This window comes from Nothoprocta perdicaria, unplaced genomic scaffold (assembly GCF_003342845.1).
Source record: "Nothoprocta perdicaria isolate Ctin4 unplaced genomic scaffold, notPer1 scaffold_121, whole genome shotgun sequence".
Classification (NCBI taxonomy): Eukaryota; Metazoa; Chordata; class Aves; order Tinamiformes; family Tinamidae; genus Nothoprocta; species Nothoprocta perdicaria.
Genome location: NW_020454328.1, coordinates 368,891 through 390,540, shown reverse-complemented (window position 1 = coordinate 390,540; position 21,650 = coordinate 368,891). Strand labels below are relative to the sequence as shown.

Below are 21,650 nucleotides of genomic sequence, written 5' to 3'. Positions count from 1 at the left end.
TAATCACTGAAATGTATCCTGGTTTATAATCTGCCTTCAGAGCATAATGTAATTAGTGCTCACTGTGCACTAGAGATACTGATTAACCCTTCAATACGTATGGATTTCTGCTCGAGGCACCAGAAGCCTGTTGCACATCTGGCTGCTTCTTTTCTGCCAGGGTCGGGGTGGTCTGGAGGAGCAGAGCAGGGTGAGAGCTGGAAATTCTGCAGGGATTTCACACTTGCAGAGAGCAAGAACCTTCCTCCTACCCTTCAGAGTCATGGCTCACTTAGCACGTGGCACTCCTGGAGCTAAAGCAATGCTCAAAAGCCTTGTGATTTGTCATTTCACGCTAAAACCCCACAGAGCTGTAGGTATTTTTGGTGCAAAACCACCCAAAATACAGCGCTTTGAGAGATCCATTCTCAGTTGGGACCTTCCTGACCTTCACCACAGCCCCTAACCACTTGTATGAGGACCAAGAGGAAAATTTCTGGAGCCAGGAAACCAAAACACAATCTTGCAATCCAGCTGTACTAATTACTACGGCATCGCAATGGACGTGTCCTACCCACCAGGTCAACATCCTATGGGCTAATTTTATTTTCATGGCAAAAGGGGAAAGCAGTGACTTTTTCGACCAACAGTTGGCCCGAGCGTGAGCACCGGACACTTGCAGCACCACACACGCGCTGCAAACAGGGTGGAAAAGCACTTAATGACTCCGAGGAAGGCTATCACAGAGCTAACATCGATCGGGTGATATCATGGCACCTACTGCCGCAAGATGCTCCACAAAGCACCCGCCTGACAGRGATACTGCACAAACCCTGCTCAGGCACTCAAGGTTCCCCATTGGGAGGAGATACGTGATTTCTTCCCCATTTTTCCTTACTGCAGCCTGCTTGCTACAAACCTTCACACCTGGAGTGGTAAATGGGCCTGACACTGCTACCAGCTCAAGCTGCCTGAAGGAGCRCGCAGCTGTCGGCCAGAGCGGCTGTTCCGTTCCAGCAGCTACTGGGGCGGTTTCTTCGGAGTGACTCCGGCGTCTGGGAGAGGCACCGACATGACGCCAAACACCAACAGCTCCCTGATTTTTACAATCATGTCCTCTGAAAAGGGCTGGCAAAATGGAGGAGAGCTTATGGGCATAAACTGCTACAACTGCAAAGTGTCTGTTTTCCACTCTGGAGTGGAAGCAAAGATAACATCATTAATAGTGATCATTCGGCAAGAGACCATAAATCTAAGCGTGACTGAATTCTGCTCTCCGTGAGGTAAGCCAGGAACTCGGTTGCTATCAGCACGGAGCTTACACATGCATTTACAGCCCCAAATCACTACAGTCTGYTTCTATTCCTTATTTTTGCTTTCAAAAAAGCATTTAGGAGGAGTACGAGAAACAGGATTTCAAAAAGAAGCCAACCATAAAAGACATTCTCACTGCTTATCCTTCATCTTTTTATCCTCTACTTCACGTTAGCTCTCTATACCCTTCGAGGAACGGAGGCCAACTCCCCTCTGCAGCCCGAGCTGGCAGGATTAATATGAAAAAACGTAGACATGTAGCTCAGATGTCTGCAGCTGAGCCAGTCACCTTAGGGCCTTCTGAAGAACAGCTCATCTCCGTCTCAAGCAGACTATTAAATGTGTCGGGTCAGCTGCRTGCCTGGGGAGAGGTTCTTTCTTTCCATGACCAACAGAAAGGTCTAAGGTGACCAGCACTGATGTAGATATCAACAACAAAGACAGACCAAGGTGAGATGTATCGCATTCCATGCAACCTCATAAAATAAAATGATTGAGATGACAGAACGAAATGCTTTTGAGATGAAGAGATTACAAATTCTGTTTTCTCCAAGAATTTACTTACCTAGGATCACAAAGAAACTTGGTCTTTTCTCCTTCTTCCCTCCAAATAAGCCATTCTCGGAAAGAGGGATGAACAAACATTCGCGTCATGTCTCTACGTTTGATAAGAAACATAGAAAGGTTCTCCATCCTCTGCTGAAAGTCATCCCACTCCAAAGTGCCCTCAATGTTACCTGCATTAATGGCCTGAAAAATATGTTCGTCTGTTAAAGGATGCAGAGATGCCACTGCCACATTCAAGAGAGGCATAACCCGATCAAAGGAAGACTGTGTTGGGAACTTCATATTGCACTGCAACAGGTAAACTTCTGACAGAGAGACCGGGACTACTTTGTAACTCGAGCTTTTTAGTACTAGGTAGCCTTTCTCTATGAGATCAAAAGTGAGTTTTAGGTACAGGTAGGACCCTTGGCTCAAGGTCTTGAGGTGAGAACTGAGCTTGCCAAACGTCGTGTTGTCCATTTTGCCATTAAGGGAAATGTTGTTCTGGATCTCTGAGCTGCTGTGTATCCGATGGAGGATGTATGCCTGCAGGTCCTGGTCGATGGCTTCATTCTCTTCCAGTCTATCCAAAAAAATTCTGTGGAAGGGCAACAGCTTAATTATTTCCTGCAAAGAAAGAAAAAAGAAGTATGTTCATGCTGGAAGTGGTTGTTATTCACTAAGTAAACCTAATTCATATTACAACAGCACCTTTGAGACTCCTCTAAGACCTTTCCAGTCAGGGCAAGCATACAAGATGGCAATTGGTGCCCTCAGGACCTCACAACCTCATCTATAATCAAGCAGGTTGTGTGGGAGACATGACTGAAATAAAAACAAAGGCCCCAAGTTCCCCATACCCATGGAAAGGTCAGGAACATTCACACGGAGCAGAGCCCTTGTCATTCCTGCCCCATCCCAAGCAAGAGGCATTTACATCATTCCATTTTCGCTCATATCAGAGGCTCGTTATGGGGAATGACCTGCAGACAGAACAGATTTCAGGCCAGAAGGCATTTTGCTGAAACCAAGTCACAGAGCCCTGGCTCTTGTCTTCTTCCATATCACATGGCCACTGTCAAGAGGAAAACACACTGAAACATCAGTGGAGATAATATTTTCCAGGTCAAAATAAATAAAATCATCCGTTACAGTGGGCCACAGCCTTGCCCGTTTGCACAAAAAGAGGATTAAGGATTTTGGTAAATATTAGTAGATCTCAGCGAAAATGCCTAACGGGCCTTGGTCAAAACGAGGTGCACAGCTCTGTGCTAACCAAAAAGTGGTGACTGCTGCAGAAGGCAGGCTCAGTGCCGCAGGATTGCCGCTGTGGATATGCCCTTCATCCCAGCGGAGCAGTTCCCTGCCCTAGCTGGTCCCCAGCTGCTCAAACCAAGCAGCTCTGCTCCAAAACAGCAAAACAGTTCAGGAAAACCCAAACACTGCTCAGCTCAGGGCTGCAGTCCCGGTCAAAGATACGTTTAAAAAGGTCTCAAGCACAGCATTCTGCCTGCTGAGACCTTCTTTGTCAAGGTCCATCACACCAAAGATGCAGGTTCTGCTTTCCAGGACTCCTGGGCCCAGCTTACCTGTAGGCTTGTCCTGACCGTCACGACCAGCTTCAGCCAGGAAGGGAATTTTCCGATCATTTTGCTCAAGAAGGAGACTATGGTGTCCCCGTAATCTGGCTTGTGGAATTCAGCCTCATTCAAACCATCAATTAAAATGATGAAATCCTCATCAGGAATCTTCCTCTCTGAGACAAACATGTAACAAGAGGAAAACCTTTATTTGAAGACTAGCCACATGACTGTAACATTCGAAGTTATCAGAGTGCTGGAACACACCATCAGATACTGCTAGCAAAAAAAACCCATACAGTAGCAGCATCTTTCTTCTATGATACATTAATTGCACCTATAGGCATGTCCACACGTTCACCATTTCAATTATCATTAGAAAAATCATTGTAACTTATGATATATATGTGGACTGGGGTCTTGATTCAAGGGTCCTCTTTTCAAGGATAATCTTGCCTAAAACACACTATACTAGCTGCAGAATAGCAGAACCGAATCTACTGCTGGCATCTGCTGCTAGTTTGGACTACAGGATTCAGTAAAATACCTGCTCCCCTTTGTAAACTACTATGAATAAATCACGCTATTAGGGAGCTCTCTCTGATAGGAGGCTCTCTTCCTGCTGCAAATTTAAACTGCATCAGGAAGTTTTCTATAAAAATCTAAAATTAAATGTTCATTGATGACATGAGCTGCCTCTGTGGCATCCCAAGGAGAATAGAAATGAGTAAAAAAAACACACTTTCAGTATTGCTGAATATCAAAAAATCTCATGCTATTGCCTTATGCTGTCAAGTTGGGCTTATTTCTTCACATACTGTTAAAACCCGCATGCAAAACGAATATCGTTATAAACCCTTTTTCAGCTGCCTTCTCAGCAAGATCACTGGGTATTCTAGGATGTGTATTTCATGACTTTCCAAAACCTCATCGAGAACATTGTGGGTGCCTAAGGTTTACACTGAGTTTTGCTCATGTTTCTTAAAGCCTGAGGGAAAGAAACAAGCTGGCACAGGAGTAAGAACCAAAACTTTCTGCTATTTCTGATTTAGTTTCTTGGAGATTTGAAAAGCATATTTGAGAACCATGAATCTAAGTTTGCCAGTGGCGTTCGACATGAACAGCTACGCAATAACTTGGTCCCGGTAGTGTTAAGGCTTCAACAGCACCTTGTAAAAGACCTGCTGATGTATTTACAGAGTCTTAAATGTGAGATATTTTCGAACCCATTTCCAGACACTGCTCTTTTCATTACAAAACACTTAGCATAGATTAATTTGGCAGCACTCTCCATCAGCCACGCTGAAAGACGGGATCTCGACCCATGTTGAGTGCAGGACCCACAAGGGAAAAAGAGGCTTTACGTAAAATTTGTCCATGCACCAGAATTTGGGACCAGACAGGGGTCAAGCTGCTTGGCAAGAGAAATGAGCATCCTGAGAAATGCTCTTAACCCCAGGTCTGGAATAGCTCCCAAAGAGGATAATCCAAATGCTTTGGGAGCAATGGTTCCCAAACCATTGGGACAGAAAATGATTCGCGTGGATTCTGCAGCTGGTAACACAGAGTGCCATTTTATTGAACGCTATTTTTGCAGGACAACAGAGCTCTGTAAGACTTTGGTGGTTTTCATGGCAACAAGCAACGATCCTGAAGTTAGCGGCTGTTACTAGGACCTAGTTGCATCAGGAAGGAAAAGGAGACAAAAATCAATGCTGCCTTGGGAAAACGTCAGGCTTTGAAGCCCAGATGCAACGAAGCATCAAAGCAACTAAGCTGTTTTATTTAAAAGAGAAGAAAGCAGAGGTGGCTGCTCCGAGGGGGCAGCGGGAGCTGCTCCGCGGTACCTTTGTGCAGGTTTTCCAGGGGCTCCAGGACGCCGCGACGGAAGGAGGCCATGGGGTCCTGCACGCAGGAGCGCAGGCTGAGCAGGCTCTGCAGGTGGGGCTCCCGCAGCAGCTGCTCCCGGTAGGCGACGAACTGGGGTGAGCGGCAGAGCAGCGCGGCCACGTTGTGCACAAACTCGGGCACCAGGCAGGTGTAGGCGTTATCCGCTTGGCAGTAGTGATAGGCGACGACCTAGGGGGAAAAAGACAAAAAGAAGAAAAAAAGCAGATATTAAGTTGGACAAATTGTCGGAAGCAGCGTTTTGCGTCGGGTGATTTGATGCGTTCGGGCAGGTGAAGTCTTTAAGGAGAGCGCGTGTTAACCGCCTGTGACAAGGGCCCAGGGGAAGGGGGTGATGCAAAGAGGCACCGATTCGGAAAAATTACCGGATCTGCCACTGGAGGAACAGACGAAAGGAGGTGGTGGCTGTTTGTGGAGATGGACGGTGACAATAAGTGACGGATCCGGAGCGCCGTGCTGAGCACACCAGGGCAGAACTGCGCTCCGAGCTCCGTTTAAGTAATAAACAGCAACTGCTTTGCAAACCGGCTTGTTATGTTTTCGAATTCTGGACTGCGCAGAAGGGGACGTGGAAAGAACACAAGCTGAGAGGGGCACCTTGCAGCATGGCAGCACCCAGGAGCGATCACTTTCCCGCAGCAAGGAGGGAGGACTTCCTGTGCACTACTTACTGTTCCTCATTCAGAAAAACAAGCCAAAAAAAAAAAAAAGATTTCCTGAGCTCCTCAAACCCTATCAACACTTCCCACTTTTTCCAGGTTGCATGAAAGCAACAGGAGTGGGATGGCGGCCGTGGGTTGTGGTGGCCTCCGCATGGCTCAGGGGCGGCTCTGCACTTGAAATAGCCCCATGTGAGATTGGTGATGGGATAAGACACAGGAATTGTCCTTCAAAGCCTAAACGAGGTGTGATGCATACTGTGATGATAACGCCGGGCTGTTATCACAAGCATCAGGTCCTAATACTTCTGCTTAAGCTTTAATGAATACCTCCCAGTTCGTACTGCCAGCCAGGCAAAATATAACGTATATTCTTAGAAAGAGCTGGGAAAAGCAGCAATAAAGGTAATGGTTTCTACTTGCCAATTCCATTTATTGGCAGATTATAACTCAGGTAACGTTTGGAAGTGACCGTCCCTTGATATCACACTYCCCAAAACAGAAGCCCCATCCTTATACACAGATATAAGTCTTTCCATACAGCGCCTGTGACTTAAGTCCGCTCTTTATGAGGAATGCAAAAGACCAAATCACGGAGAAGATGATACATCTACAACCTGTTCCCAACTGTCACCGTTATATTCCTTGTTCTGGAACACTGAAAGATTGCACTTAATAGACGGACCTGAAAATAAAGCAGTAAAACACGAAGAGGAAGGGGAAAACGCTGTGCTGCTCTCAGAAATGCAACCGTGCCAAAACTTCGCCTTGATGTTATTTATTCTCTGTGACATTTTCTCAATTCTCAAATCACAAAGAGAGACACTGCCAAAGGCTGGCGCTGGAGAATCTGTGCTAGAAATCCGGCTCCTCGCTTACATAAGGGAGTCGGGGCGGGGGACAAGCAGCTTCCTCCTTAGAAAGTTCGGGAGCATTCGGGAAGTTTCGCTCTGCCACGTTTGGGAGCGAGAGCAGCTTTGCCAGCAGGAATGAGGGGATCCATTCCCCCATGGCAGAGGAAGGTGCTTGCCCACAGCTGGGAAATGCGTTCCAAGCCTGTTGTTTCTCCCCTGTATTAGGTGAAAACCTTTAGTACCCCAAACCCATTAACTTCTCTAGGGTGGGTTCCTCTCCCGTCGCAGTTATTCCATCTGTATACTTAATTAATGGCTCATGAATCCAGCTGGAGAGATGGGATTGCCATCTCCAGTGCTTAGCAGACTCATCTAAGCATCCCACCAGTGCTCACATCATCACACTGGTGCTTAGCCTGGGAGTTATTTCTCTCCTCCTCTTTTTCTGGACTGGACTAGCCAAAAAAAGGCAGACAAGAAGCCAAAATAAGAGCTTTTTAGTCCGGAAATAAATGTTCCTTTGAGAAAGGCATGCTTTGAGAGGTTCCATGAAAACACAGAGAAGCCACAGCACTGTGCATATGCACAACTGTTTTCCTGCAGCATATTTTACCTCGGCTGACTCCACATGCTGGAGTGCGGGGTCAGGAGAGCTCCCAGCCATCGCTGCCATCTGTGCAGGCTCCGGGTGGCACAGCCAGTGCTCACCCACATTTTGCAAATGCATAAAATCCAGGGAAGCTGGAGAAGTCACTTCCAAGTCACTCCACTCAAAACGTGGGCTCTGAGCACCGAGATCCTTTCCTTCCAAACCTAATTCTGCACAATCTGCCCCCGTTAATGCCAAGCAGCTCTCTGGCCTGCCAGGGCTGTTCTCCTAAAGTGATGTGGAGAGCCTAGCTGGCTATCCACCAAAGAGATACAGGTATCAGGAGCTTTTTGGTGACTTTTTTTTTTCCCTTTCCACATTCATTAGGTGTTCCAAGGCTTGAGAACCACCAGGCAGGGATGCAGCACAGCAGAGTCCCCAGCTCAGCGCTGCCCAGCAGGACCCCGGTCCCCGTGGCTCCCGACGTGGGCGCAGGCAGCATCTGCACTTCCGCTCATCGCAAAGGCCACGAGCTTCATCTTCAAGTRCAAAAGCAGCAAGCCCTCAGGTGCTAAAACCAGCAAGATTCAGGAGTGTTTCTGGCCAACTTCTCCAGTATCAGCCCTCCTATTCTCTCCTTTCTGCTGCCACCGCTTCCCATTCCCCTTTCCGTCCAGCCTCGCGTAACGCCCACAATCCCTGATGTCTTTTTCTTCTGCCTCTCATTCTGCTCCTCTTCCCTGTCTGCCCTTTCTTGGACACGCTCCCAGCAAGAGCGGCCAATTCCTCGATGCAGGATCTGTGCATCTTTCCTGGAGCTCTTTGCCCCATGCCAAAAAGGGATCCTAAAATCGCAAGCATCTATGCCCTAGATCTTTAAGGCCAAGCCACCAATCCTGCCTCATTTACACTATATGATCATTTCCCTTTGCTTAACTTGATATGGGTTTTGTTCAGCTGCCAAAGTATGGAGGAAATCCACAAAGTCAGTGAAAAATGGGAGATATCTGCATAGAGATGAGATCACAGAAGGCTGATGGAAGGAAAAGGAAGACACTGGCCTGTTAGAACCAGGATAGCTATTGCAAAAGTAATGGAAAATGCTGCTGGAACTGGAATTAAATGAATATTAAAGGAAAGTAGTTGGGAGAGGGGGAAAGGAAAGGCTGGGAAGCAGGACATGCTTCCCAGAACACGACATGCCAAGAGCAGGTAACAGCCAGGAGCAGTAACGTGAGAATGGTGGGAAGGACGGTGTGAACATCAGAGGGGAAGGAAGAAGAGGGGCTGAAGAGGCTCTGGGGAAATAAGTTATTTTTKCTTAATAGGACAGGCCAATTTTAAGCAGTTCCCTGGCACTATTTGTACAAAATAGGATCTTCCAGTTAAYGAGCCTTCCTCGGATATTGCGCCTCTAGGGTGACCTGCCACAGCCTCCTCCTCTTCCCATCCACCTCCACGGGCCCATCCAGACCCCTGGGCTAGCGGGATGAGCCCCGCAGAGCCCTGGGGCTTGTGGAAAAGCAGCAGCTCCTAACAGGGGGGCTCCAGGGGTTCCCGTTCCTGCACCTACACAGATTTACCTCCTACCCATGCAAAACAGCTTCACCTGAGCTCAGGGTGGTGCCATTTGCCAGGTGTCTGCAATGCTGCAATGAAAGGGGCCAGGCAGTGTTTTACCCCCCACATGTGACTGTGAACATCTGCGGGGACCCAATTTATGGCGAACATCCCTTACTTCTCCCTTGCTGCATACGCTGGTAAATGCCTCCTGTAACYCGTTAAAACTTGTTAGCATTGCAGGCTGCTGAGGCTCAGCAGCARCGGGCCCTTCTAAGTTGGGGATCATGGGAGTTGATTGCTGGGGATCACCTGGAGATGGAAACAACAGTCTGCAAGGACAGCAACGCTCATCGCTTGCTCTTGCCAGGGCAATGACGTCCAGAAGGATTTCAGTGCAAGGAAAAATGCAAAAAGAATGCCAGTCCCCCGCAAAAAACAGCACACCATGAGGGAGGTGCAGAGTGCTGCCTCTTTAATGCAATCTTCCACTTAAAATGCTTACTTTCCACATTCCCTTTTTTTTTCCTTGAGTTTCGCATTACGGTTCTAGTGTCATCGCAGGCAGCGTGTTTACAAGTGCTAAATAAAAGCAGATGGATGGAGCAGCTCCACRGAGCTCCGAAAGCTGCTCTGCGGGAAGGGATGCCTGGCGAGCAGCGCCCGGAGTGGGGCGACCACGAGCACGGCGGGAGGCCCCAGRGTCCCCGCTCCCCATCACGGGGCGCCTGGGGAGAAGTCCCCTCATCCTGCCCATGGCACGTGCATATATGTTGAAACAAAAGGCTGAGCAAGCGCGGCTTGCCAGAAATGCTAATGCTTTATTTGCAAGTGTCAAGATGGATGTGAAAATCCAAGCAGTTTTACACACGCCTCTGGAGCGGCTGCCAGCTCTGGCAAGCGCGCAGAGCTGCTTCTCCCTCGCCGCGGCCCTCGCGGGGCACAGAGCCCAGCGGGCTGCAGGAGGTGGGCAAAGTGGCAGAGATGGCCCCAGAGAGCCTGCCTCCGAGCGCCGAGACCTGCAAACGGCCTCTGCTTTAAGGACAGCTCTTCTGATTAAAAAATAAACCAGGGAACGGATTCATGAAACCTCCGCGCGGAAGCTATTAAACATACATATGTATTGCACACACAGTGAGGAAGGTTCCTTGCAGCTCTGGTTGTCCCAAATTCATTGCAGACCCCAAAGACTACACATTTTTTTCTCACCAGAACCCATTTCTGACCAAAGGGAAGGGCTGAGATACCTCCAGGGCAGCCCATCGTCATCTGGGATGCTTTTCTCTTTCAGGACYGACTGCTGTGGATAACAACAGGTCAGTCCAGCACAGACTGGATGCAGCCTGTCCCCATGCATAGATTTGGCAGGAAAAAAAAATATATTCTCCTGATACTGTTTTTCTAAACTAGCTCATTGCTAAGCATTTTTCTTCTCCATTAATTTGCTGGTGATCATTGGACTAGAAATCAAGGATGACTTCAAATGGCTCCTAAGAACAGGACGAAATGCTGCCCTTTCCCAGCACGACAGGCCGGGGGATGCATGCTGAGCTCCTGGGAGGCTGTGCTGCTTCCCCTCCTTTTAGAGTTAATTTCTCATCTCTGACTACACCAGCTAAAAGCAACCCTTGCCCCCAAAGATCTTCCCGCACAACAAGTGGAGCACCAAGYGCAAGCGTGAATAATCCAGAGGAGGAAGAACAACTGTTCACCTTTCATTTCTGTCATCAGAACCGCACAACACTGCAGTTTAGGGGGGTAAGTGACATTTTCCAAAGGCACAGAGTGGGTGAGGGAGCTGGCACGCTGCCCACCAGCACCGGCAGCCTCTGCCAGCGCCGCGGGGCCACCACGGACGGCACGAACCCCCTTGCAGGAAGCTCTGCGTTCCTCCTCATTGCAACGACCACAGCGCAACCTGAGAACACCCTTCCCTGCGTCGCGCAAGCAGAGGTGGAACATCTGCACTTAGCTCTGCTTCCTCACATATGTTTTATATATCTCTTAAAATAGTCCTGACAATTGTGGTTGTCCGTCACTGCCAACACTTCCCTCTCTGCTTCAATCCTGACTGCAGGCCTCGTGCAGCTCCCCAACACACGGCCAAGAAATATTTTTCCATGTGTTGAAGGAGAAACGTCTCACTAACCTGCAGATCGAGACTTCCCTGCCTTTCCTGGGGCTCTTCTCTTCCTCCAGCCAGTTGTACAAGGTTGTTCCAAGAGGGCCATTAGGAAATGTTTTCTTCCGCCGCTACCGATACGGAACGCACTCTTCTCTCCCTTTCTCTTGCATCTARGGATATTTCACTTTCTTTTCTTTCTTTTTTTTCCTTTAAAGTTAGACTCTGGACAGCCTTTAGCCTACCTCCAAGGAAGGTTTTTTCCTAGGATGACCTACAAAATGCTGAWGGAGAACACAGGGTCAGGTCTTCAGGTTAAATGGCCAACTCATGTCAAGAGACTATTTTTACTGCCCTTCAACAGCAGTTCAAAGCCTGCTCCAACAATAAACTTTCCTGATCTTTCAAAGCCAAGGTAGATGCCAGTGACCAGCTTCTTCAGKGAGGTGATCATACGCAGACCAAAGAGCTCAAAGCTGTTGGTTTAATGGCTTTTCAATTCTGTTGTCAGGTCAGTAATCCTTTTTTCTGCCCAATGTCACTCAGAGACTTCAAAAACCCCAGCTGGGCTTGAAGAGCCAGTGTTTATTTTATCTAGGAGGACATCATATGGCACAGTTCCTTCGAAGCAGATCAATTTATCTGCTGTTGACAGAAAGTATTCGTCAGTGGTGCCGAGCAGTGCAGGAGGTTACCGAGAGTGCACCAACACAGAGCTTCCAACTATCAATCTGACAAACATCCTGAAACATTTTATCTGCCTTTATCTAAGGTCCTGAAGGCTTGATAATCCATCAAAACTTCCTGCTTGCTCCACGTTGTCCTGGAAAATGTTCTCATGTAAGTAAAAGACAGTTGTTGCTTATGAAAAAGAATGACCAGCCGGAATGTGGAACCCAAAAAGGAAAAAAAGAAAAAGACCGAAAGATCAAGCCAAAAAAAAGCTGTATTTTCAACAGAATGACCCTTTGCCATAGGGAGTGAAGGTCAATCAGGATTTAAGCCTGTGCTTCATTTTAGTGTATGACTTAATTCAGGCATGGACATCAGCACGGCTTGGAAGATGAGCGCTTCTGTGAGCTGAGAGAGATCAAATAACTCCTGGTTACATGTTCTTCTTGGCACCAGATAACAAGGGACCATTATCTGCATTTTCTGCTAACGGAGGCAGGGAGACGAGCCATGAGCTCTCCAAGGATCCCAACCAGACTAAGGGCAAAGCTGGCAACAGAATTGAGGACTCCGAATGCCGAATCAAGCCCTGCTGCTACTTCTCTGACTCATCCCAGGAACCATTTGCTGAACAGTATGAAGCTTTTCCAAAGTTTTGCATGCTGTGTCAGCTATTCCAGGAAAATTAATGATTCCAAGAATCCTAAGGTCAAGTAATCAGCCTTGGCATTGATCCTTCCTTGAAGGCCTCATGCTTGGAAGCCACTGACAGCTATTTCTGGAATTAGTCAACATTTACAGTAGTCAGAACTTACTGCAAGATGAACAACTCCRCTAGCAATCCAGATTCCTAATCCTAGGACATCCGTACGTCTCTGAACGCCTTTGTCATGCTCTGACAGCAAACCACACAACGCATTTTGCCAAAATTTGGGCTAGAGGATGGACTGCTCTTTGAAAGCTCTTCCTAAATGTGTCTCCAGCCAAGCTAGTTCTATTTTACCTTTGGCTATGGGGATTATTTCTCACTCTCCTCTCTGCTGATGGGAGATGCAAGATGTGGGTAACGTACGCACGGGGTTTGTCACCCCGTTTGACAAAGTCASAGCCCTTAGCTTTGCTCAGGGGGAAACCAAAGCTAAACCCATAACCATCTATCAAATACATATCCAGCAGGATTACTTAAGCACTCGAGGGGAAAAAAAAGTCTAGATAGATGAGGTATTGGAAGCAGAGAGAGAACACTTTACTGGCCTCTCTGCTGGTCTGTGATGTTTAAGATTTACAGAGAATACGATGACTAATGTGCTCTGAGCAAAAGCAGAGCTGGCCACTGTGCTGCTCTCAAGGAGGCTCCGTGGAAGAGGAGGCCGTTCCCGCGAGCCCTCGCATTTATTTACACAGCTATCTCCTGCTCTCTGCCTTGCCATCTGGCTGCAGGAGAAAACAGATAGGGCACGGCAGTATCTGGCACGAAGAGCCAAGCAAAACAAGGCCTGGCAATAATTTAGAGCAAAGCCTTTGCTAGATATTTTCCTCCTCCAAAGTGGGAGCCAGCAAAGAGGAAAGCGGCAAGTGCTCCCATCCTCCCAAGACGTGTGGGAGGCGTGAGCTCCTCGCCTTTCCAAGCCATGGAATGGCACCTTCCCACCAGCACCGAAGMGGGGCGAAATGTCACAAATACAATAAAAGTCGAGCTGTAAATCTCACCTACACCAAGCAAAGCCGCCACGCACAAGCCACGCTCGTCCAAGCAGCGAAAGGTCTGCGCACTGCTTGGAGGGCTACAGCTTCTCAGGTCTACTTCTCCCCAAACCTTGGAGGGCACCACGAGGCAGTCCCCACGTTCAAAGCACTCGCTCCTTAAAGCACCAGACACTGGTCACTTAGCTCTTTTGTTTTCACTATTCAGGAAAAATAACAATAGCGGCAGCTATGGAATATCCTAACATGCCTACTGTTGCAATGACAAAGCTTGACGGCTGGAAAAGAGAAACCCTCCAAGTAGAAAGGGAGTGTAGTTGATGTAACGGAAATTTGGTTTTACAGAAAGAGCTTTCCTATGGTAATAAAGCCTGTTCCGGAAGGTTTTTCCTTACATCTTTCCCGCAAGCACTAGAATGCACATGTTTTCCAGCAAGCAAAATGCCGTAAAACAGGAGACCTTCCAAGAGCTTCCTTAAACTTGCTCCCTCAAAGACTAAACCAGCACAGAGCCCATTTCCTACCTGCGAAGCCAGTCTCCTCATGGCCTCTTCCTGGCGGCGCCGCATCTCCGGGGTCCCCGGGCAGCTCCCGCTGGCGATGGACGAGTGGGCGGAAGGTGGCTGTGCCAGGGGCAGTTCTCTGTTTGCATCCACATCTGTCCCAAGGAAAGAGCTGGTGAGTTGCTAGAGGACACGTATGTGCAGCAGCATTACTACCGAGTGCACTATTGATCATTTCTAGCTGTGCATTCCCAGTAGTCCCCATACTATCCACAAAGGCCCTTTGGGGCTTCACGCAACAGCAGACTGTGGTCCCGGGCCACCCACCACAAAGGCTCCCAAAGAGATTTCAGTAGGAACCAACACATGAAGGCCTGCTAAGATAAAGCTCTGAGCTTGCCGCAGTCATCTCTTCCATAGCAACTTAAGCAGTTATGAAATAAGCACCTCACTGCGCAAATTACGGTCCTGACAGTCTGATATATTTTAGTGCAAGGTTCTCCTAGTCTGCAGGTCTGCCACATCTTCCCTTGCTGCGATCTACCAACTGCTAACGCGGCTCTGATCTTCAGTAGAGAGAGATTTTTTTCCTGAATTATGTCACTACGACAGGCATAAATGGAGTGTCACAGCTAGCACATCTATCTGAAGGCCATTAAAGAGATCAGGGAGAGGAAGAAATTCAGAGAAATTCAAAATAGCAACAGGACCTGGAAAGGGCTTACAAGCAAATAATGAATTATACGAGATCATCTCTGTAATATCTGACTGCTTTGCACTGCACTTTGGCAGTTTCTTTTGCTTGGTAAAGTAGAAATCAGCTTCACCATTAGCTGAAATAGAAATATGTTTCAGTGCATGAAAAAAAAATCAAGGGCATTTTCATTACAATTCTCTGGCAAGATTAGGACTTCTGAGTTCTTTAGGGAATAAAGACCCRTTTGTTGAACAATTCTGAGGGCTTCTATCCCTGTAGATGACACGGGGGAGTCTTTCACCTTTCAGCCTCATGAATGCACCTGAGTGAGAACTGAGAGATGGTGGCTTTGGTCTGACCAATGATCCTATCTATGTCCTTAGTGCATGAAAGATGTGGGGCTCACAGAAGTTATTCAGCTGGCGACAGTCTCTTAGATCTCCCCCATCCCTGTAACCAGAGTGGGGAGACGTACAGTTGGTGCACTGCAGGGCTGGAGTTAAAATAGGGAAGGCAGCCCTGCCTTTCACTACACATTGTTCATTTAGCTCTGACAAGTGACATTATCCAACACGCCAGCGTTTGGTGACATTTCAGATGTTTTTACATGGTAAGAGTACTCGAATGCAGCAAACAGATTTAGTGACAGCTTCACTGAGATACAGTGACCCAGATCCTTAAAGACACCTTTAGGTGTCTCGCCTGGTATTTTGATTGCTGTCTTACTCACTTAGCAGGAGGGATGTGGTTGGGAAGGGCTGTCAGTTGYACCTGCGGAGCGGCGCGGGCTGGATGGGACCACAAGGTCCCAGCTTGGGCAACTTCAAGTCTACACAGAGTCTGCAACCTCCTCTAACTCTTGGTACCATCATAAAGCTCAATATCGGTCATATTGGGAGGGGGATGCAATGGTTTGACACAGATTTATAATAATGAAATCCTGGCAATTACAAGTAGGGTTTTTCTGTCGAGCAGACCAGGGAGAATCTGCGATGTCTCTATGTCAGAAAAATAAGAGACAGACTATTTTGACTCTGCTAAGAGCATCTTTGGAACGGCAGTAGTATAAATATTGCCAGCAGGCCCTTCCAGAGCCACAGATTTGGCAACCAACCCTAAAATGATTTACCGGGGTTGAAGAGCAAGACGATCTTTGCAGCCAAAAAAGCCACGGGAGTCAAGAGAAAGAGTGTGGGTGACACAAGGATGCCAGCACTTACGTTTCGGGGAGGCGTGGGGGCTGTCGGAAGCGATCTGCCTCATGCGCGTGCCGTGGCAGCTGAGGGCCACCAGGCGGGAGATGATGGCTGTCTTGCCGAAGCCGATGTTGCCGACAATGACGACGCCGCGGTTGACGCTGGCATTGGTGCTCTGCAGCTGCGCGTCTATCTCGTGGAAAACCCAGTCGCGGCCGACGAACACCGACTCCGTGGTGATGCTGGGCACCTCGAAGAGCAGCGGCTTCAGGGAGATGTCGGGCGGCCGGTAAGGGGCAAAGCGCACTGCAAGCACCAAAGCACAGCAAGGAGGTGTGAAGGCCAACGCTGGAAGAGCAAAGCGCTGCCAACAAAATCACTCTTTGGTCTTTTGATTTAGCCCCCAAAGGCCACGCTGCTGAGGATGCTGTTTGACATTTACATTCTAGCAGAAGCTTGACATAACTGGGAGACATGTGAGCCCAAGACAAGATGCAGTGACAGCATCGCTCCTACCCCGAAGAGCACGAGGGCAGACGGGTCCCACCAAACCGCTCCACCTGAATCACTCTAAACTTATGAATGAAATTCTATGTTAAAATAGAATTTCTCAAGTGGGCATTAACATAAAGGAATGGAGCTGCACTGGTGGAATGACAGTTCGGAGCCAGCTCTGCCTGTGCATCACTGTATGCGCAGGATGCGGCTTGAAGTTGATGGGGCTGCCAGGGCCAAACTGGAGCTGTGGATCACCCTGGTTGAATTCCGTTTGCTTTGAAATGAACCATCTCACACCAGGCTTTGGGCTGGGAAGTGGACTTGAAAGCTCAACTTGGTCAAAGCAGCCTATCAGTTACAACTCCAGTGGGTTTTATCGACAGGGAAGGGATTATAGCTGTGCTATTACCCCGAGATGTTGCTATCAGCCTCCTTGCCTCCTGAGCCGACCGCTGCGTTAAGCGGGTCTCTTCTGCGCCAGACCCTTTCTGGAGTCACGCAACGAGTTGCTCTGGGAGATGCAAAGACGAAGCCCCGAACAACAAAGATGCTGCATTTCCCTGAATCTTCCCCAAATGCCATTCACCGCCCCCCCCCAGAGCTGCTCCTTGCTCCAGAAATGGGGGCTTCACTCTGGCCCTGATGCTGCCACTTGGGAATTCCAGCATGGGAAGCTCTGCTAAAACAGCCCATATTTCTTTCCAAAAACTAGCCCTCTGCCTTTATAATCCACACCAACCATACTGCTGCCCTCTCCAACAGTGAAGACGGCCCAGAATGCCCTCCAACCCACACCAATGAAGGGCATCCTAAAGCCAGTCTTTATCCAAGTGGAAGCAAATATCTATATTTGTATCTATACATCTTGGCTGCCACATAGGAACGGCATCTGCTCAGCTACAAAAGCCTTGGCGAAACCACAAGGAAGAGACAGACCTACTTATCTACCAAGATCCGACTTTCCTGCCCATCCAAAGTAAGCAGCAACGTTCACCCAGGCCACGGTGAAGACCCTTCCCTTCTGACTGCTTGCTAGGAGRGCCCGTAACGGGATCGAGATCATGGGAAACGGCAAGGAAATTTAGGGAGAAACCAGCACCTGGCAAACTTGTAAACCAGTACCTTGCTAGAAGGTACCAAAAATAAGTATGTGCAATGATATGCAGTGATAGCAAAGCGCAACCCAAGCCGAGGACTTCCCGTTGGAACAAGGCTGGCGGCTGCAACGGCCCAGATTGGAGCGATTTCATGGGAATAGCTGGAACTTGCAGCATACTACACATTCTGTGATAGAAAAATAGTTCCAAATAGTGGCAGTTTGGGGGTTTTCACCTCCTCTTCTCCTATTTTCACAAGTAGCCTCTCTGTGAGAGCCAGAAGCAAATGCCACAAGGACATGGGGCTGCCTCCATGCTCAGGAACGTTATCAAAAAAGAAAAGGAATAGGAAAAAGGGGGGAAAAAAAYAACAAAATCAAACATGCGGCACTCCATGGTTGTTAAATGCATGTCTGGAAAACAATTCGATCCTGTTCCTACAATAAAGTTTCATGTTTTGGATGCAACCGCCACAAATTGTGAAGGCTTGGCAGGTGCCTTGCTGTGAACATAYGGAAATTGTGTCTGTCAAAGTTTGCATTTTTATAAGTGCCTCGGCAGCCAATGCAATTTCATTACAAACCGCGGTCCAAAATGACTCCAAAAAAAAAAAMCTTTCTTTTTGCCTTTTTTTTYYCCCCCCYTTTTTTTTTCTTTTTCCCCGGCAGAGCCTTGGGGGCTCTTTACTCTTCACTTTTTCTCTTGTAGAAAAGGAAATCTCCAAGTTTCCATAGAAAAGAAAAGCTCAAAGTTTCCGCCCTTCGTCCAAAAGATTAAAAACGCCCTTGTCGGGGAGCCACGAGGGGAAAACGGGGAGATTTTTCGCAGCACTTCCTGCTGCAGGGTGCAGCACGGGCGCCTCAGAGAGGGGTCGTCCCGAGGGGCCGCGCGGGCTGGCCCTACCTCGCAGGTCGTGCTGGGCGCGGGTGCCCGCCGTGCTCTGCCGCGGCATCCGCAGCGACGTGCGCAGCGGCGCGTGACGCTGCTCGTCCAGGTACGCCAGGTCCTCCAGGTGCGCCGAGCTGGTGGCTGCCGAGAGAGCACACGGGGGTCACGCTGCGCTCCCACACACATAAAACCTTTAGTTTTACTCCCCTTTATTCCTTTAAAATTTTTAATTTATAATCATATTATTATAATTACATTAGATAAGCAATTGGCTCGATGACAAGATGCCCCTGTGGAAAGAGGGAAGCTTSAACCGCTTGGAAATACTATTCCCAATTATAAACAGAAACTCTGATTATAAATAAGCTAAAAGGTTCTGCAGATCACAAGCTCTGTTCMCGTTCTGCTAATCAGGTCCAAAATCCCTTTTAAACTGCCAGTATTCAGCTCTTCAGCATTTTGTTTGGCTCTGATATTGCTTTTTGGGATATATTCATTATTATTACAATTCTGAAGCATCAAGATGGTCCCATGTGGGTAAGTGAATACTGAATGAAATGCCTGCAACTTCTAATTCATTCCCTCCTTTAGTATTTGGTCACTTACCGTAACGAGGTTATTGCTGTAAATTGAAATAATTAATTAAATGGCTTGTTCAGAGAGCTGCTGCACAGCCCGTGTTAATGCCCAGGGCTGTGAAAGGGGAGGTATTTCAAGGTGGCTCTTGGGGCTCACAGACCCCTGTCCCCATCCTGGTATTGACAGGAGTTTGAGGAAGACAWGGACAAAGGGCAGCTAAACCCTTTGGTGTCTGCCAGCATTCCACCATCAGGGCAAAAGGTTGGCGAGCGGGAGTGAGAAGAAAAGCAAGAAAAGAAACATGACCCAGACCTGGGCTTTGCTGTCCCTCCTGCACCACTCCTGGGACCTCGCTTGGAGGCTCACTGGGAAGCAGTGGAGGCTCACTGGGAAGCAGCAGCTGAGAGCCGAAACACTGCAATGAGAAAGCTGGGGATTGCGGGCGGAGGGAAGTTGTGTTTTTGCAAGCTCGAAACCCGCCGTGATCAGCTCGTGGACCCTCTGCCGCAGGTCGCAGCGTCACCTGCRCCAAGGGGACAACGCGAGGAGCTCCCGCGCACACCGGCCTGTGCCGCTCGGCTCCCCGTTTGCAGCATTAATGCCATTTTTATATTTGTGGATGAGTGTATATACGTATCTCCTCCTCATTCTACTCTTTTTTACATATAGAAATATGCATCTCTCTACATCTACCCGTGCAAGAGGATAAAGATCTAGCAGTGAGGCAGAAGCATGACTGTACAGTGCTATGGGGGCTCAGCAGAGATACATACATATACATACATGTGTGTATATATGTGTATATAGGCACAGACACTCTGGAAACAGCCACTGCCCTGCCCTGAGCCCCGCTCCAGGCCTGGCTAACTCCTGCAGGCAAATCCAGCCGAGGATTCAATTTCTTCAGGGAAGAGCAGCCGGCACCATTCCCTCTACCCAAGGAACAACAGTTTAGCCCCAAAATCTCTTCCTGCCTTTTATTCCCCAGGGAAAAGGTGCAATATTCGATGAAAATTCACATTAGCCCTGAAGAGCGAGCAGTGTAACCAATGTCAACACTGGTAAACTTGACTTGTAGCCTCCTATTTTCTTCTTTAAAGTCCTCCATCCCCTTTTCAGATACGTTCAGATGGATGCATTAATTTTCCAAGCTGGGGTTTGGGTAAGGAGAAGGAATACAGATGGAAAGACACTCATTGTGCTCASCCAGAGACTCGGGTCTATCGAAACACAGGAGTCCATTTTTTTTATTACAAATAAAGGGAAATAAGTTAATTGAGCTTGTTCCAGGAGAACAGCCTGCAAAGACCTGGGGTTCTGATGGCTGCAGCTGCRTGGGGCCCTGGCACGCAGGAAAGTGGTTGGGAGGCAAAAAAAAAAAAAGAGTATTTTTTTAGCTGCTGAAATAAGCAAGCGGCTTCCTGGCAGAACAACCGTCCGTCTCCTGGGGAGAGCAGTGCTGCTGGAATCTTTTTTTTTTTTTTTTTTTTAAGAAGTATTTAATGAATCTGCAGTTTATCCTGTGTCCTGTCTGCAAAGCGGCTCTGAGGAGGTGAAGGGAACCCGCTGCAGACCAGGGCATCACGAGGAGCTTCAGCTCCTTTTGCTGCCCAACTTGGTCACTGTTCATCCGCACCTACCAGAGCTGGGGAATTACCTCCACTGCACCAGCCAAGGGGCTTTTCCACCTTCTCCACCTTCATCGTGATCTTCCGTGGCTGCAGCAAGAGGAGCTGTCCTCGCACACGGTGCACAGTGGCTGGCCTGAGAGGCTCCATCCCCTCTACATCTCCCCATGGCCTCTCTTTGCAACGGGCAATGCCGCCATCCCACCCTTTTCAAGGTCGGTGAATTGAGATTTAGCACCCTGATATGAAACTGAGGAGTAATTAGAGAAACCCAAGGCCAGTGAGAGGCTAGAAGTGATTTCTTTTTCCCTGAGCCAATGCTTCAGGACTTCAAGAATTATGTAAAACCAAATCTTGTAAAATCTACTATTGTAAAATATATCTTGTAAAATATAATATTAAACCATTGAAAGCTTCCCCTCAATGGCAAAGCTTACCCTGGGTAATAAGGTACAGTGATTGCAGATGAAGCACCAGCGATAGGAAAGTATTCCTCCTCAAAAACGCTGTTTGCATGCTGCTAATGCAATCCTTCCAAGAAAATGGCAGAGAAATAGGTAATTCCATACTCCAGTTCCACATACCCTCAATTCAACTCCCTCACAGCTTTCATTAATAAGTGCATTTCAGATTCGGTCACATCATTTTTGGTTGGACTGAGCTGGGCTGAGTTCTCAAGAAAGTGTCCAACATAACTCAGCAAAAGGGTAAATTTGGGGTTTTCTCCTAAGTGTCTTCTTGGTTTCATCTCTCCTTGCGACAATCATATGCAGAATTGCATCTAACCAGATGCTTTAAAAAAGGAGGAGGAAATGTGCAGATCTTTGCTTTATTGCAACATAGCTTGAGTTGCGGGGCTTGCAAAAAAGTACTGCAAAAGCAAGGCCTCGGTGGCAGATCTAATTAGGTTTTTTTTTCCCCCGGTGTTGCAGTGTATTTCCTTTAATATCCTATTCCTTCCTAGGCTATTTTTGTCTCAATTCTCTTCCCCTTGGGCAGAGGTAGCTCCGAGGAAGCCTCAGCTGCTCTGCTGCCCGTGTGGGTTTTAGAGGAGAGGAGAGGGAGAGGAGAGGGAGA

General features: G+C 48.1%; 1 protein-coding gene across 1 annotated transcript in view; it reads right to left on the bottom strand.

The window, feature by feature from the left end:
- The window catches only part of TANC2 (tetratricopeptide repeat, ankyrin repeat and coiled-coil containing 2), a 113,301-nt gene that overhangs the window by 28,828 nt on the left and 62,823 nt on the right, over window positions 1-21,650 (bottom strand). Inside the window, exons 8-13 of the mRNA XM_026054423.1 lie at window positions 18,382-18,507; window positions 15,908-16,189; window positions 14,012-14,145; window positions 5,267-5,498; window positions 3,429-3,595; window positions 1,859-2,466 (exon numbers count right to left, since the gene is read on the bottom strand). Of these exons, the coding sequence (XP_025910208.1) occupies window positions 1,859-2,466; window positions 3,429-3,595; window positions 5,267-5,498; window positions 14,012-14,145; window positions 15,908-16,189; window positions 18,382-18,507 (1,549 nt within the window). The remainder of the gene's footprint in view (window positions 1-1,858; window positions 2,467-3,428; window positions 3,596-5,266; window positions 5,499-14,011; window positions 14,146-15,907; window positions 16,190-18,381; window positions 18,508-21,650) is intronic.